General features: G+C 38.9%; 1 protein-coding gene across 1 annotated transcript in view; it reads right to left on the bottom strand.

Annotated features, from left to right (window-relative positions):
- The window catches only part of PHKA1 (phosphorylase kinase regulatory subunit alpha 1), a 245,264-nt gene that overhangs the window by 134,149 nt on the left and 92,717 nt on the right, over window positions 1-18,398 (bottom strand). Inside the window, exons 13-14 of the mRNA XM_045290221.1 lie at window positions 15,808-15,886; window positions 674-808 (exon numbers count right to left, since the gene is read on the bottom strand). Of these exons, the coding sequence (XP_045146156.1) occupies window positions 674-808; window positions 15,808-15,886 (214 nt within the window). The remainder of the gene's footprint in view (window positions 1-673; window positions 809-15,807; window positions 15,887-18,398) is intronic.

The following is an 18,398-nucleotide window of genomic DNA, read 5'->3' as shown; positions in this document are numbered from 1 at the left end:
GGTGGTGGAATCACTTGGGAAAGGATCTAATAATGGTGGTGAAATGTGAACAATATAATCAATGGTACTAAATTGTACATATAGAAGTTGTGTAAATGAAGAATGTTGTGTATATTTTTGCTACAATTAGAAAAAAATAATTACATGAACAACAATGAGTACAGGAAGTGTTCTAATCGCTCCACACTCTCTCCAACATTTGTTGTTCCTTGTTTTGTTTTTTTAAGTTGGGCTACAATGGTAGTGTTAGTAGTTCATGGCTGGCTGCTTTCATTTGAATTTCCCCAAATGGCTAGTGAATGAGAACATATTCTCATGTGCTTTTTAGTCATTTGAGTGTCATCCTTTGTTCAACTATAAATCTTTAGGGGAGTAACAAGCCTTACCTTTCTCTTGGAGAGTGGCTGGTGGGTTTTAACTGCCAAGCTTGTGGTTAGCAGCCTGATGTGTAACCAACCACCCCACCAGGGAATCTTAAAGGGTAAGTAGCACATCTAAAACTAACAAACCTGTCAAGGGTATATAGACTTCGAAGCTTGGATTTCAGAGATACTAAATTTCCCCTGAGATTCAGTTAATAAAGCAATGAAAGATCAAAGGATTAAAAAGAAAGATCGAAACCAAAATGTATTAAATTATGTGTTTGATCTAGCACATTGATCAATCTGCTTACCTAGACTGGAATAAATGTGGCTCAGAATACGAGCTGGTTGTACTCTGATGGGGTGTACCTCAGCAATAGTTTCCACATCAATTCCTTTGTCCTTCAAGATAGCCTTGATCTCGTCTGTCTCTGCTAGAATTGAAACTACAGAAAAGAAAGAACACAGGGTCAAAAACTTCCCCCCCAATTGAACTCTAAAAGCTCTTTAAGAATGTAATTCCCCCCCCCAAAAAAAGAATGTAATTCCCTTTGAAGGAAAGTAAAAAGAAGTAGAAAAATGGAACAATAATTGAGGAGCTTTGATGAAATAGGTGTCATGCCAAATACTAAACAATATTAATTGAAATGAAAAGGGAAATTATTATGAGTAGAGTACTCAATTTTGCTTTTTGAGTAAAGACCATTGTACTCCTTTTTATCAGGGAATCCATTTTCAAACAGGTAAAATATATCATGAGGCATGCTATTTACCCACTGCCATCTAGTTGATTCTGACTTATAACAGCCCTATACTGGGTTTCTGAGGTTGTAGATAATATGGGAGCAGATAACCTCATTTTTCTCTTATGGAGAGACTGGTGGGTTTGAACTGCCAACCTCGTAGTTAGAAGTTCAATGATTATCCAACAGTGTAACCATGGCTTCTTATAGCAGTGGCAAAAGTTGATTCCCCAGGCTCTTTCCTATTAGTACACTTATCAGGGACAGGAACGGGAGAACAATTACAAACACACACACACACACACACAAAAGCCTCTATTAAAGAATTGCCTATAGTGAAAGGTAGGATGAGTTGTATGCCATCAATATAGAGCAGGTACTACATTTGAAACTGTGTGTGAGAAATTTGGGATGGGGTGTGGAAATGGAAGCAACAGACCCAGACTCAGAACCTGAAAAGTCTGGACAGCTTCCTTTCCCTTCCTTATATTTATGAGAGTGGACCGGTTCCTTGATTATTCTCTTCACTTTTCTTCTATGTGACAGATACATAGCTGGAGGTAAATCATCCAAGAAAGGGCTCAGCTGGACTGACGGTGACCATCCAGGGCAAACATGCTCTCAAAACATGCTCTCTATTCCTGCTCCTCTAAAACTGGTAGATGTGTTCAGTTGGATTTATGGGAAGGAAGAATGCAATTCGTAATTCCCAACAACACCCCACTGCCATGGACTCAATTCTGACTCATCAATGGCAAAGCACAAACTACAACTGCCCCGTTAGGCTTCCAAGACTTTAAAATCTTCATAGAATTAGCTACCCTTAGCTCTCTCCCGAGAAAGGGATGGAGAGTTTGAATCTCAGACTTTGTGGTTAGCAGTTCAATTCACAACTCATTATGCCACCAGGACCTTTGGTTGATTCTAGCTTACCAGAATTCTCATATTAGGTTTTTGGGACAAAGACCTAGTTGACAACTTTGCTTTCCTTTTATATTATTCTTTGTGTATTTTACTATCTTGAGAATTTCATGCCTTGAGATTGGTTATTGTAGTCGAAGGCAGGATATTGGGATTTTTGGTCCCTTGTATATAACATTATCTTGATTAGTTCCAATTGGAAATATTAAAATAAAGGAGATTTTCCAGGGTAACTGTTCAGAGGGAAAATGATAGTGGGCTGAGAAAAGCCCAGAAAGCTACATGTTGCCCTCTACCCACTCAATAAATAAACATTTGCTGAACACATACATGGATGAGGTACTATGCTAGGTACTAGGTATATAGGGATGAATCAGCTAGTTTCTTGCTTGAGGAGCTCACATTCTAATGTGAATGGTTCACATAAATGGATTATAAATTAACATGCTAGATAGAGAATGATATATACAAAACACGATGAACCTATCAAAGAGTGGTAGCTATTTAGTCTGGGTTTGGGTGGAAGTTTTAGAAAAGGTTTCCTACAAGAGTTGACGGCAAAACTGAGATTGAAAAGGTGAATAAAAGCTAAGTAGAAAAAATAAATCAGTGTTGACTTGACGGCGGCGAGTTTGTTTGTTTGGAAGAGAAATAAGATGGGAATGGGGCAGCCGTTCTAGGAAGAGGATCTAGAATGAACATCCAGCATGAAGATGAGCGATAAAGTATGATTTGGGGGAGGTAAAACTACATATACTTCAATATATGATCTAGCATGAAGTACATTGTATAGTGACAAAAATTCATCTGGAAAGGTACACAGGAGATGTGTCCTATCAAGGATCCTGTGTTTTGTGCTTTGGCAATTATTTCCACACTGTTTGTATTCAACTTTGGAGTTTTGCAGAGGCCAATGTATTTGGTAATGGAAATAGATGGGACTGAAGGAGAAGTGAGTCAAAACTACTCTGAGGCCCCAGGTGCACTTGAATTCCAGGATGTCTCTTTTTTGTTGTTTGTTTTATAAAATAGCTAGAAAATGCTTATTTAGTACAGCCTATGTACATGGTCCCACCACTCATTTGTCAGTGTGTTGCACACTGATGCTGGAACATATGCCAGCAGTTTGTCAAATACCAACAGGGTCACCCATGGTGGACAGGCTTCGTTGCAGCTTCAATATTGAGACAGATCAGAAAGAAGGAAAAGATAGTCCACTTCTGAGGGATTATGAACTGAAGACTTTATGCACAGCAGCACTGTCTGATATTGTGCTGAAAGATGATTCCCTCAGGTTGTAAGACATTCAAAATACAACTGGGGAAGAGCTCCCTCCTCAAAGTAGAGCTGTCTTTAATGACAGGGATGAAGTGTATATATTTGGGACCTTGATTGGCTATAGCTCAAAATGAGAATGAACAGCTGCAAACATTCATTAATAATAAGAATTTGAATGTATGAAATATGGATCTAGGAAAATTGAAAGTCATTAAAAATGAAATAGAATGTATTAGACATTAGTGAGCTGAAACACACTGATATTGATAATTATATTGGAATTGTATTCAGCCTGGTAAAGGTGATGATAAAAGAGAGGGAGAAATTATTTCAGACAGTAGGAATGGCATGTATAAATGTCAAAGGACAAGGTCAACTGTCAATAAGAAAGAGCTAGGAATTACTAAAAGTTCTTTATAACAGGAACATGTGATAAGAAATGAAGCTGGGTTGGGGGACCAGGGATTGGATTATAAAGAACCTTGTAAATTAAGCCATGTTAAGAAGACTGGCAATGAAAAGCCCCTTCAGAGTTGTAATCAGAGAATAGTATGTCCATATCTAGCCCTTAAAAAGGATATATTGAGGCAGCTGTTTGAAGAATAGATTGATGATATACTGTAATGGGCATAAACTGAAGGCAGAAAGAGCAGTAAAAAGTGATTGCAGTAATGCAAGGGAGAGATACGGATTACCTAGATTAAAATCATTAGGCTTCAAAGTGCCAATTCGAGAGACTAGAAAAAAGGTCTCACTCCCACCAAGAAAGAAAAGCTAAAGGTGGAGCACAGCCTTTGGTCACTGAGCTGAGAACCTCCTAGACCCCTGGATCGAGAGAGAGAGAGAGAGAGAGAGAGAGAGAGAGAGAGAGAGAGAGAGAGAGAGAGATCTGTAATACCAGAGATGATAAGAAGCAGTGGCAAGTGCAGTAGCAGAGAATCAGCAGAAAGTGTGGTAGACAAAGTGGCAGCAGCAGAACCAGAATGCTGGCATAAAACAGCACAGTGGGTTTCCTAGCCCACAGAACAAGGTGGTTAGAGTGAGTATGCCATTCCATAACTTCCAATTGAAGTAGAGTGCCTCTGGGCATTTGACAGAGGTAGGCTTGCAAACCCATGAAGCAGAAAGGGGCTGAGTACTTTCATGCAAGAAGCTTCCTGATGGAATTGGGGTGGGTCTGGGTACTTACTGGTTGTGCTAAAGATTTGTGTAACACTTGCCTGAACAGAGCAACAGACAAACCTGAGTGGGGCCAAGGGGAAAGAAGGGAGGCCTGTCCTGAAGGGGCCAAAAAAACCCTTTCCTGCAGGTAGTGCGAAGAGCTTGTCCTTTTTGGGTCAAGAAAAGTTCAAGAGCAGCTAAGAGAGATGTTCTACACTGAAGAAGGGAGACATTTCTTGCATACTTCTTGTGTTAGGCTGGGTTGTCTAGAGGAACAAAACTGGTGATGCTCATATATGTATAAGAAAGAGCTTTATATCAAAAAGTAATTTTATATCAAGAAGGCATCCCAGCCCAGTTCAACTTAAGACCGTGGGTTTGATGCTAGCCAGAGCCCTCTTAAGATTCACATAGCTGAAAGCTGATGACTGAGAAAGGTGATGCAAAAAGTAGGAAGATCACAGTCCAGAAGATGTAGAGTTGCAAGCATCAAAGCTAAGTGGAACCATGGCAGGGTACCAATAGCTCTCAAGGTTGGGCAGTCCACATGGGGCCACCCCGAGAGGCAGGCATAGAGTGCCAGTAAAGAGGAAGCCACAGGGGCAGCGAGAGGGGAGGGATCCCTTGTGTCTCTCTCATAAAAAGGTCACACCTCCTAGGAGACATCATCAGGCTGTGACCTGGTTGACAAGTTGGACTCCACCCTACATAAGTGCAAGTTGACATAAAATCTAACTGCCACACCCCCTAATCCTATTTCCTAGTTGTAGCCTATTCATCCCAAGGTTGTAACCTGTTACTCCCCACCCCCATCCCATACATCCCATAATCATGAATTATTGTCTGGGAATTCGGTGTGGCCATTATAATGAGCTGTTGGATCCAGCAGAGAAATAGAGATTGCTGTGAGAGGGACTAGTAAAAACAGAAGAGGAAGGATGTATATCCAAACTGTTTCTAATATGAATCATAAATGGGCTGCTGCTGCTGTATTTGATTCACTTTCCTACCTGCTGAAGCTAGAGAAACTATTATACCAGTATTTTTATACATTGAACCTGGAGAGAACTAGACAGATTCCAGAAATAATTAGGAGGCAAAGGACTCTAGACTTGCTAACTGATCATAAGGGATAAAATGCTTTGACAATGATTGCCAGAGTGTTTATTTGTATAACTGGGAGGATGGGATTACCATTCAAGACATAGGTGGAAAGGTGTGTGTGAATAATGTAGCACCAGAGGCTGTTGTTGGTGAGTTTTAGATATGTTGAGTTTTAAGTGCAGGAAAGACATCCAAATCTGGCTACCTAACAGGTAGCTGACATAGATTCAGGGATCATTATTATATGAAGAAAAAAGTATTAAGTTAAGGACAGAACTCTCAGGAATACCAACAGCTAAGAGATAATAATAAGAGAGAGTACTAAATGAGACTTACTTAATGTAGGTCTAAGAAGATCCAGGAGTATGGTATTAAGAATATATGGTGGTTAAGGTTCCCAGATGGAAAAATGACTAATGTGTAAAATGGAATAGAAATATACACTAACAGATGGATTTAAAATTATCTACTCAGTTAAGCAATTAAAAAGGTCCCTAATCTCCACACTCTGGGAAGGAAGCCCTCAGCCAATCCCCACACTCCAGCAAAGATGGACTTAGCCATCTCAGAACTTGGGCAAAAAAGCCAACTCCCAAACTTTTGAGCAGTCTTGATAACACTAACAGCTCCATTAATCCTAATGCCATAGAAACAGCAGTCGATCATGGCTCACACACTGCGTTAGTCTGGGTTGACTGCAGAAACAAATCCAGTGATACTAATATATGTGTGTGTGTGTGTGTGACACACACACACACACACACACACAAAGAACTTTTTATATCAAGAAGTAATTATATATCAAAAAGAATCCCAGTTGTGTTAGTCTGGGTACATTAGAGAAACAAATCCACAGAAACCCATATGTATAAGAGAGAGTTTTATATAAAGGGTAAGTGCACATCAAGAACACACCCCAACCCAGTGCTGCCCAAGCCCACAAGTCCAACCTTAGCCCACATGTCCAACGCCAGTCTACAAAGTCATACACACACTATGACACTGACTGCAGGAGGAAAACCGAATCAGTGAACGTGTAAGCATCTCAGCGCTGGCAGGGGTCTCCACACGGCTGCTCCAGCACCCAGGGCTGCGTCGGGGTAGGTCCATGCAGCTTCTCCTCATGGATGTCTTGCAGGAAGTGAGCTTTGCCAGCTGAAGCACGGAACTGGCTAAGGCAACTGCACCCTGATCCTAACATCACAAAGCAAGAGACCCAAGAACTCGAAAGGCAAGGCTCACTGAGCCATTTATCTCTCTGCCGTTCAATTAACCCCACATGTGTTTATCGGCCAGGTTGGCACAATAAACTTTAACTATCTCACCAGCCCAATCCAATTCAAGTTAATAAGTCCAATACTAGTCCATAAGTACCTCTTTCAGAGTCATATAGGCACATGCAAAGATGCAGAATACAGGAAGATAATAGGTCGTGATAACAGGGTGCAGAGCCATGTGGATCAAAGGTTGGTGGAAACATGGTATAGCTCTGGCAGCTCTCAGGGTGGCCACCAAGCAGAAAGGTAAAGAGGGAGGGACGAGACCCTGAGTCCCTGTTTATAAGAAGGCCACGCCCCCCAAGGATACAACATCTGATTGTGGCCTGATTGACAGGTTTGAGTCCACCCCTAGTCAAGAGTGTCTAGTTGATATAAAATCATCTGACTACTAGATATACACACGAGGAAGAAGAAAGGACAGAAATAACTGAACAAAACCCAAATCCACAGGAAGAGTCTAAAAAAAAGACCCTCTAACTACCAGAAAGAGAATGCAGAAAAATGATGTTCAATTCCTTTCAATGGTTGAAGGAACTGATGAGAGAACAACAGAAAAAAAGAAACCCTACATCAAATAGAATTCCAAAAGATAAACCATTAAGATATGAGAATTAGATAACCTGACAAAATAGAATAGTAATATAATGGAAGAAATGGGAAGCTAAAATAATTTGAAGACAATTCTTTGGACTAAAACCAGAGAAAGAAACAATCAACAAAAAAGATCACAGGCATTCAAAGACAGTCTAAGAACTTTGTGGGGCACTATCAAGAGGAACAGCCTACATCTCATTGGGATTCCTGAGCAGGAAGAAACAACAACAAAAATAAATAGCGAAAATAGTATAAGAAATCATGGAAGAAATCTTTCTTGATATCATAAAAGAGGAGAAAATATCTATTCAAGAAGTTGAAAGAACCCCAAAACTGATAGACTCAAACAGGAAAAGTTCATGTAGTCAAACTTTCTGATACCAAGGCAAAGGAGAGAAATTGGAGAGCAGCAAAGAAAACTATTAACAATAAGCTCTCATTTCTCAGAGGAAACCAAGCAGGCAAGACAATGTAGTGACATATATAAAACTCTGAAAGAAAAAATTGCCAATCATGAATCTTACATCCAATAAAGGTATTCCTCAAATATGAGGGGAAAATAAGTATATTTCCAGACAAGGAGAAATTAGAGGAATTTGTAAAAACAAGACCAACGTTACAAAAAGTATTATAGGGAATACTTTGGATAGAGACTCAAGAACAATAGAAGACAAACCTGTGAGCAACATACAAGACAACACCCAGAAATCAACACACTGAAAGAAAAATGCTCAAAACAGGACAGAAATATAAGGAAAAAAAACAACAACAAAGAAACCAGTGAACACACGCAGGCACACAACAAAATGACAGAAACAAAGCCACACAATATCAGTAGTGACAATAAATGTTAATGGATTAAATGCACTACTCAGGAGACAAAGAGTAGCAGACTATATAAGAAATTAAGACCAATTGATATGCAGCTTACAAGAAACACACCTTAGACAGAAAGACAAAAAAATGGACTAAAAACCAAAGGATAGAAAAATACATTAATCTAATGCTAAGCAAAAAAAAGCAGGAATGGAAATATTAATGTCCAATAAAATGGACTTCAAAGCAAAAAACACAGCGAGAGGAAAAAAAAGGGACACTACATAATGATTAATGGAATAATAGAAGACACACCATAATAAGAATTTGGGGGTTCCAAGGGAGGGAGGACTAGGGGAAAGAAATGGACTAGAAGGTTGACAGGTGATGACTTGGGCGGAAGGGAAACAGAGATCCATAAGAGGGAGAGGAGAAATTGGGGATGGGATAGAATGGGGGTGTGTGTGTTGATAAGTGACTTGAACTGTTCAACACAGAGTTGATGATCCAAAATGTAAATCCTCTACCTAATTCACAATAAAAATACATTTACAAAAGGTCACTGGTCATTTAAGCAATCCTGCTCAGAGGAGTAAGGAAGTCAACAAAACCTGGTGGTGCTGTGGGTTAGTTGTTGGGCTCCTAATGACAAGATTGCAAAAGCGGCAGTATTGATATCAATTATACTAGCCATTACTCAGAAGACAGTTAGGCAGTCTACTCCTTTGACGATTTACAGTCTTAGGAAGCCTATATCGGGCCATTAGGAGTTGAAAGAGACTCGATGGCCATGGGTAGTGAGTCATGAAGAAATCAGTATGTAAAGGACTGCAGAATAAAGGAAAGCTTTTGAAGTGGATGTTTGATTAGAAATGAAGAGATATACAGGATAACTGGAGAGAGGTGAACATGTCAATAGACCAAAACTAGAACCTACAGAGAGGGAGATTTGCACATTACAGGAAAGAATAAATTCCTGACGAAGTCAGGAGAAGAGAATAGGATTAAGCGCCAGAACGAGGATTTGGCATTGAATAGGAAGGAAAAATATCTTATTTACTGAGAATGAAGAAAAGGAAGCAAAAATGATTGAAGCTATAAGGAAGAAGGCTTGAAAAACCAACACAGATCAAGATATTAAGATAATCAGATATAAATGAGTCTAAGAACAAGAGGTGGGTTTAAAAGGGAAAATATAGCATGGAATAGTGGTTGATAAGAATGGAAACATTGACTAAGGATTAAAAACGAGGACTGACACAAAATAAGATCAGCCTAGCTTAATGTGTTTAAATTATAGTGTTGGTAAAGGACATTAAATTATAGTGTTGGTAAAGGATACCATAGACTACAATTGCTACTCATAAGGTCGTCAGTGGCTAATTCCTCAGAATTGGACAGAATTCTTTCATCTTCATAAGTTGTACTTAGTTTGGAAGCTCAGCTAAAACCTGTTCACCTTGGGTGATCCTGTTGGTATTTGAATACCAATGGCATAGCTTCCAGCACCATAGCAATATGCAAGCCACCACAGAAAAACAAACTGATGAACAAATGGGTTGTGAATAGCAACAGAACATTGTTCGATACCAACAACCTCAGGAATGGCAGTGGGACATTGTCAGATACAGTGCTGGAAAATGAGAAGGCAATTCCACACGACTACAGAAGAGCTGCATCTCAAGGAAGAGTTGACCATAATGACAGGGATGCAATAAGGTCTTGCGGAGTAAAGCCTTCGAGATCTGCATCAGGTGATGGGGCACTACTCAAAATGAGAAGAAATATTTATTCATAAACTGAACTTAGGATGTATGAAGAATGAATCTAGGAAAATTGAAAGTCGTCAAAAATGAAGTGCATAAAGATCAATTTCCTAAGCATTAGTGAGCTGAAATACAGTGAACCCTCGCCACTTCGTGCTTCGACTTCCGCGGCTCCACTCTATCGCGGTTTTTGCGTAACAGCCCATGCTCTGTCATTACTACCACTGATTGGCTCATACTGTACACGCTTGATGCCATAAATAATATAAGATAATAAATGATAATTGTAATGTCCAAAATGTTTTACTGTATTTCCCCTTTTTCGTTTAATAAATTGGGTAATACGAGTGTAATGGTGACTAAAGGGTGTTTTTTCATGTCCTCTATGCTCTAACTACGAAAATATTTGATTTACAAATAAGGAATCCTACTTCGCGGAATTTCATTTATCACAGTATGGTCTAGAACCGATTAACCGCGATAAACGAGAGTTCACTGTATATTCATATTGGCCAGACAATCATATTGGTTACTATGCTTGGAATGACAAATTCAAGAGGAATAACATAGCATTCATGATAAAAATGTACATCTCAAGATCAATCTTGAAGTACAATATTGTCTGTAATAGAGAAATATCTATATACAAAAAGTAATCCGGTTAATACAACTACCGTATATACTCATGTATAAGCCGAGTTTTTCAGCACAATTTTAATGCAGTTTTTGTGGTAAAATTAGGTGCCTCGACTGATATTCGGGTTGGCTTATACTCACGTATATACGGTATTATTAAAATTTATGCACCAATCAAAAAATTTTTAAGGCAATGTCTTGAATCTGAAATTGATCAAACATGCAATAAGGATGCAATGCTAATTATTGTTGGTTGAGATGCAAGAGTTGGAAACAAAGAGGAAAGAGCAGTGGTTGGGGAATATGGCCTCAGTAGTAGAAATGAAGCTGAATATTACATGATAGAATTTTGCAAGACCAATGAGTTATTAATAGCAAATACCTTTATTCAACATCATAAATGACAATTACACATGTGGACTTCTGCAGATAGAATACACAGAGATCAAATTGATTATATCTGTGGGAGGAGACATTGAGAAGCTCAATATTAGCAGGTAAAACTGAGTCAGGGGCCAAAGATGGAACAAGCCATCAATTGCTCATATGTAAGCCTTGAAGCTTAAGAAAAATCACGCAAATCCACAAGTGCCAAAAAACAACCTTGAATATATCCCACCCGAATTTCGAGAATATCTCAAGAATAGATTTGAGTCATTGAACACTGACAGAAGACCTGCTGAGCTGTGTGAGAATATTTAAAAATGTCATACATGAAGAAAGCAAGATGCCATTAAAAAGACTGGAAAGAAAGAAAAGATTGTCTTAAGGGACTCTGCAACTTGGTTTTAATCAGAGTAGTTAAAGCAAATGGAAGATATGATGAAGTAAAAAAACTGAACAGAAAAATTCAATGGGCAGCTCAAGAAGATGAAGTAAAGTATTATAATGAATACTGAAAAAATAGATTTTATAAAACTAAAAAGGAATAAGATGCTCAGAATATTTTAAGCTGGAAGAAATGAAGAAAAAAACTAAATCCTTGAGTTGTAATATTGAAAGATTCCATGAGCAAAATTGTGAACGTTGCAGGAAGCATCAAAAGAAGATAGAAGGAACACACAAAGTCAAGCTACCAAAAAGAGCTAGTTGACATCCAGCCATTTCAAGAGGTAGCATATGATCAAGAACCAAGGATACTGAAGGAAGAAATGTAAGTTGCAATAATGGCAACAGCCAATAACCAAGTTCCAGGGATTGACGTAATATCAATAGAAATGTTTCAACTAGCTGATGAGGCACTGGAAGCCCTCCTCCGGCTATGCCAAGAAATTTGGAAGACAGCTAGTTGGCTAACTGACTAGAAGAGATTCATATGTGTACTCATTCCAAAGAAAGGTGACCCAAAAGAATGTTCACGTTACAGAACAATGTCCTTAATGCCACATTTAAGTTAAATCTTGCTGAAGATTATCGAACAATGGTTGCAGCAGTACAATGACAAGGAGCAACCAGATTCAGGCTGGATTCAGAAGAGGATGTGGAACAAGGGCTATCACTGCTGATATCGGAAGGATTTCGGCTGAAAGCAGAGAATGCTAGAACGATATTTACTTGTGTTTTATTGACTATGCAATGGCATTCAACCGGGTGGATCATAAACTATGGATAGCTTTGAGAAGAATGGGAATTCCAGAACACTGTATTGTGTTCATGAAGAACCTGTAGGTGAATCATGAGGCAGTTGTGGGACCAGAATGAGGGCATACTTCATGGAATAAAATCAGGAACGGTGCATGTCAGGTTCGTATCCTCTCATCATACTATTTCAATCTGCGTGCTGAGCAAATAATCAAAGAAGTCAGACTATATGAAGAAGAACATGGAGGAAAGCTTTGTTAACAGACTTCCATATGCACATGACTCAACGCGCTTACTGAAAGTGAGGCAGACTTCAAGCACTTGCTGATGAAAGTCAGGGATTAAACTTTCAGTATGGATTACAACTCAGTGTAAAAGAAACACAAAATCCTCACAAGTGGACCAGTATGTATAATCATGATAAATAGAAAGAAGATCAAAGTTATCAAGGATTTCATCTTGCTTGTATCCATAATCAATGCCCATGGAAGCAGCAATCCAAAGATTGAATGACAAGCACATCGGGTAATTCTATTGCAAAATATCTCTTTAAAGTGCTGAAAAGCAAAGATGTTGCTGTGAGGAATAAGGTGCACTGACTCCAGCCAGAGTATTTTCAATCACCTCTTACGCATGTGAAATCCGGACACTGAATTGACGAAGAATTGATGCATTTGAATTATGGTGATAGAAAAGAATATTGAAAGTACCATGGGTTGTCAAAAGAACAAACTATTTGGAAAAAGGACAGCCAGCATACTCCTTAGACGCGAGGATGGTGACAGTTTGTCTCACATTTTTGTACATATGATTAGGAATGACCGGTCCCTGGAAGAGAACGTCATGACGGCTAAAGTAGGTCAGTGAACAAAAGGAAACGCTCAAGGAGATTGACTGACACACTTGATTCAACGGTAGATTCAAGGGTGCAGGATCAGGCAGCGTGTTATTCTACCGTACACAGGGTTGCTGAAAGTCAGAACAGCCTAGATGGCATGTAACAGCAACAACATGGACTACTAGAAAAGTAAATTCCTCTTGGAAGAACACCGGGAAGCTCCTTAGATGTAAGGATGGCAAGACTTTATCTCACGTACCGTGGACAGCTTATAAGGAGGAAATAGTCCCTCGAGTACAACATTAGGCTTGGAGGAGTAGAGGGACAGTGAAGAAAATGAAACCCTTCGACGAGATGGATTGATGTAGTGGCTGAAGCAATGGGCGCAAAGAAACAAAAATTAAACCCACGGCCATCAAGTCAGTTCTAATACATAGTGACTACACAGGCTCAAAAAACATTTAAGATGGTGCAGGACTGGGCCTTGTTTTGCTCTGCTGTATATAATGTATGCAGGAGTCAACTTGATGCTTCCTAACTACGTCACTGTCTGTTTTGTGTAGCTTTTTGAAATAGATATAGGATTAGAAAACGCATCTTGCAAGTCTAATCTAGAGCTATGATTTTTTTAAATGGTGGGAGTATTAAAAATGTTGTGCACTACTGATTGTGAATAAGATATGTAGATTATCAACAATGAGGTTAAGCAAAAATAGACTAAAATATGTAGGCAAGTATAATGAGAGGAAAAAGAGACAAGTATAGTGTTTGGCTATGACCAGAGAGTGAGATATTGGGGTATTTTGAAACTTGAAATATCTGAGATATAATATCTCAAAGCTAAAGAAGAAGTAAAGGGAAAGGTCACTAGAGTTATGAAGGCTAGATGGCACTAATAGAGATGCTGAAATATCCTAGAACTATGGCAGGAGTTGGGAAGAAGAAAAAGGCAAGATAGCAAGTTTCAAAATCTTTAATGAAAGAAGTTGAGCAACTAGAAGTATAGCCATACTGCATAAACTATAAAGGAAAACAAGTTTTGTCATCAATAAGAAAATATTATATCACCATATAGAATACCAGGTATAAAAAGGGTTAAAAAACAAAGGATATTTTCCCAATGGAATCAACTCCACAGTCAAGTGACTGAAGCTATTTCAAAGGGGATTCAAAGTAGAATTTCATTCGAAATTGGACATTGGTATAGGAAAGTAAACAAAAAAAATCACCTTAAGCTTTCTTTCCTAGGAGGATGATAATATCATTGAAAGAGATAAGGGAGGTGGAGAGAAGATCTGTATACTTTGGGAGAGGTAAAAGGATAGGCTGGAGGAAAACATGTCAGTTTTCAAGTATCAGTGTAAAAGATGTCTTATAGGTATTGGGGCTCAAAAAATGCTTGCAGAGCATATTTCCAGTGCCTTGCAGATAGTAGCTGCCCTGAAATATAAGATAATTGTCAGGAATGGAGAAATAGATAGGAAGAAGACTGTTACATAGAGGGGATTACAACTGATGTCACAAACGCAATGTATACAAATTGTTGAGTGGGAAACTAAATTGCTCTGTAAACTTTCACCTAAAAATAATTTAACGTTCAAACAAAAAGATTATGCAGAAAGTTCAGAGAGTTTCCATTTACCCATTCCTCACAGAATGTTGTTTCTCTTGTTTACATCTAGCATTTCTATGGTATATTTATAATTGTTGAGTCAATATTGGTACCTTATTATTAACCAAAGCCCATAATTTACATTAAGGTTCACTCTTTTGTTGTACAGTTCTATGGGTTTGGACAAATACATAATATTATGTGCCTACCAATTAATAGCAATTTTGAAATTAAACCAATCCAAGTTCATGGTATACTTTTTTTAAAAATCATTTTATTGGGGACTCATACAACTCTTATCACAATCCATATATACATCAAATGTGTAAAGCACATTTGTACATTCACTGCCCTCATCATTCTCAAAACATTTGCTCTCCACTTAAATCCCTAGCATCAGCTCTTCATTTCCCCCCTCCCTCCCCACTCCTCCCTCCCTCATGAACCCTTGATAATTTGTAAATTATTATTTTGTCATATCTTACACTCTTTGACGTCTCCCTTCACCCACTTTTCTGTTGTCCGTCCCCCAGGGAGGAGGTTATATGTAGATCCCTGTAATCGGTTCCCCCTTTCCACCCCACCCTACCTGTATCACCACTCTCACTACTCGTCCTGAAGGGATCATTCATCCTGGGTTCCCTGTGTTTCCAGTTCCTATCTGTACCAGTGTACACCCTCTGGTCTAGCCAGATTTGTAAGGTAGAATTAGGAAGCAACAAAGCCCACATGGAAGAAGCACACCAGCCTGTGTGATCATGAAGTATTGAAGGGATCAGGTATCAGGCATCAAAGAATAAAACATCATATCATTGTGAATAAAGAGGAATGCGGAGTGGGGACCCAAAGCCCATCTGTAGGCAACTGGACATCCCCTTACAGAAGGGTTGCGGGGAGGAGATGAGCCAGTCAGGGTGCAGTGTAGCCACAATGAAACACAACTTTCCTCTAGTTCCTAAATGCTTCCCCCCGCCCCCCCCCACACTATCATGGTATACTTTTTAAGCCTGACAAAACTTAAGATAAAGAGTAAAATTATAATTTACTTGCCTAGTGATATGTGCCCTTATGCAAACATTTAACATAATTTCTGCGGCTAGAAATAAAATACATACCTTGAACCACAACATCTGGCTTTGGTACAGTAGAAAACCTACGATTTAGAGGATCAATCTCTCCAGGAGCTAAAAATCCCTAAAAGAAAATAATAAAAGGCATATTATTAAGTATCAAAAATAATAAATTTAAAATCTTATGTTTGAGAGGAAAACACATCTCAATACTCTTAACCCTGCAATGTGATATGCAAGCAGTAGGTATAATTAGGAAACAAATACCTTTACTGTGGAAAGAATAAAGAAGCATGTACCAGACAGGAGCCCTGGTGGTGTAGTGCTTATGAATTGGACTGCTAACTGCAAGGTCAGCAGTTCAAAATCACCAAGCACTCTGTGGAAGAATGACTGGGCTCTCTATTTCCATAAAGAGTTACAGTCTCAGAAACATACAGGGGCAGTTTTCTACCCTGTCCTATAGGGTCGCTATGAGTTGGCATCAACTCGATGGCAGTGCGTTTGTTTGTTTGATTTCGGTTTGATACTAAAAAGAACTAGTCAACATTCAACAATTTCAAGAGGTAGCATATGATCAAGAATCAATGGTACTAAAGGGAAAAAATCTAAGCCTTACTGGAGGCAGTAGTGAAAAACAAGGCCCAAGGATTGATGGGATACCAATTGAAATATGTCAACAAACTGATGAAGCCCTGGAAGCATTCGTCTATACCAAGAAATATGAAATATGGCTATTTGACCAACTGACTGAAAGAGATCTGTATTTGACTAACTCCAAAGAAAGGTGATCCAACCCAATGCTCAAACTATAGAACAATATCACTGAAATCAAATGCAAGTAAAATTATGCTGAAGACCAAGCAACAAAGTAAAATTTTCTTTGTTCACCCAAACAAAATGTTGCTGAAGATCACCCAATGTGCAGCAGCACATTGACAGGGAGCTGCCAGCGTTTCAGGCCAAATTCGGAAGAGCATGTGGAACATGGGATATCATTGCTGATGTCAGATGGATCTTAGATGAAAGCAAAGACCACCACAAAAATATTTACTTGTGTTTTATTGACTACACAAAAGCTTTCAACTGTGTGTCCCGTAACAAATTATAGATAACCTTGATAAGAATAGGAATTCCATAATAATTAATTGTGCTGTTGTAAGAACAGAGCAAGGGAAAATTGTATGGCTTAAAATCAAGAAAGGTGTGTGTCAGGGTTGTATTTTCTCACCATAGTTTTTCAATCTGTATACTGAGCAAATAATCACACAAATTGGATTATATGAAGAAGAATGTGGCATTGGGATTGGAAGAAGGCTTATTAACAACAAATGCGGATGACACAACCTTACTTGAAAGTGAGTAGGACTTGAAGTTATTGCTGATGAATGCTGAAGATCATGGATTGCAGTCATCAGTATGGATTACAACTCAATGCAAAAAATACAAAAAACAAAAATCTTCACAACTGGTAATACCATGAAAAACAGAGAAAAGATTGAAGTTATGAAGGATAGCATCTTGCTTGGATGTACAATCAATGAGCTCACGTAAGCAGCAGTTATGAGATTGAATGACACATTACATTGGGTAATTCTGCTGTGTAAGGCCTTTTTAAGGTTTTTACTTTGAGGATTATGGTGTGCCTGACTCAAGCCATGGTATCTTTTTTTAAAAAAAATCATTTTATTGGGGTCTCTTACAAATCTTATAACAATCCATCATTCAATGGTATTAAGCATACTTGTACATATGTTGCCATCAACATTTCCTTCCAAAACAATGTCTTTCTACTTGAGCTCTTGGTATCAGCTCCTCTTTTTCCCCTTCCCTCCCCCATTGTGGTAGTTACATAATCTGTTGTCAATTTGAGAGGATTAAGAATGAAGGGGTGGAGTTTAGCCTGTCAATGACGTTGCAGCTTGATCACCTCATTTGGAGGTGCTAAGGAGATAAACAGCTCGCTAGAGACAGGACATATACTCCCTGCAAGACATGCTTGCTGAGAAGCCACATGGAACTACCCTGATGCAGCCAGAGCCCTGGGAGCTAGCTCTGCGAGGCTTCTACCACCACTGGATCCACAAGATTTTCCACCCACTGGCCTGAAATCTTCCTGCATTCTGCGTCATTGCATGGCTGCATGAGTCTGAAGAATTTATGGACTAGTATCAACATATGGGGTAATATTGGATTTATGGACTTTTATCTGGACTGGGCTGGGATATTTTCTCAATACTCAATTGCTCTTGTATACAAAGTTCTTTCTTATATACATACGAATATCCATGAATTTTATTTCTCTAGTCTACCAGACTAATATACCCACCCACATGAAACCTTGATCAATTATATATAATTGTTGTTCTTTTGTGTCTTACACTGTCCATTGTCTTCCTTCATCCACATTTGTTATTCATCCCCATGGGGAGCCTATATATCCAACTTTCTGGTGAGTTCCCCCTTTCTCCCTCTCCCCTATCCCCCTCCCCTCATGATATCGGTACTCCCACTACTGTTCCTGAGCGTTTTATCTGTCCTGAATTCCATGTGTCAACAGCTCTTATCTGTACCAGTGTGTATACTCCGGTCTAGCCAGATTTGTAAAGCAGAACTGAGTCAGGGTAGTCAGGGTG

The sequence above is a fragment of the Echinops telfairi genome, unplaced genomic scaffold, assembly GCF_000313985.2.
Source record: "Echinops telfairi isolate 266 unplaced genomic scaffold, ASM31398v2 ScPeMD7_34;HRSCAF=130, whole genome shotgun sequence".
Classification (NCBI taxonomy): domain Eukaryota; kingdom Metazoa; phylum Chordata; class Mammalia; order Afrosoricida; family Tenrecidae; genus Echinops; species Echinops telfairi.
Note: the sequence above shows the minus strand (reverse complement) of the source record. Positions and strands in the feature narration are given on the sequence as shown.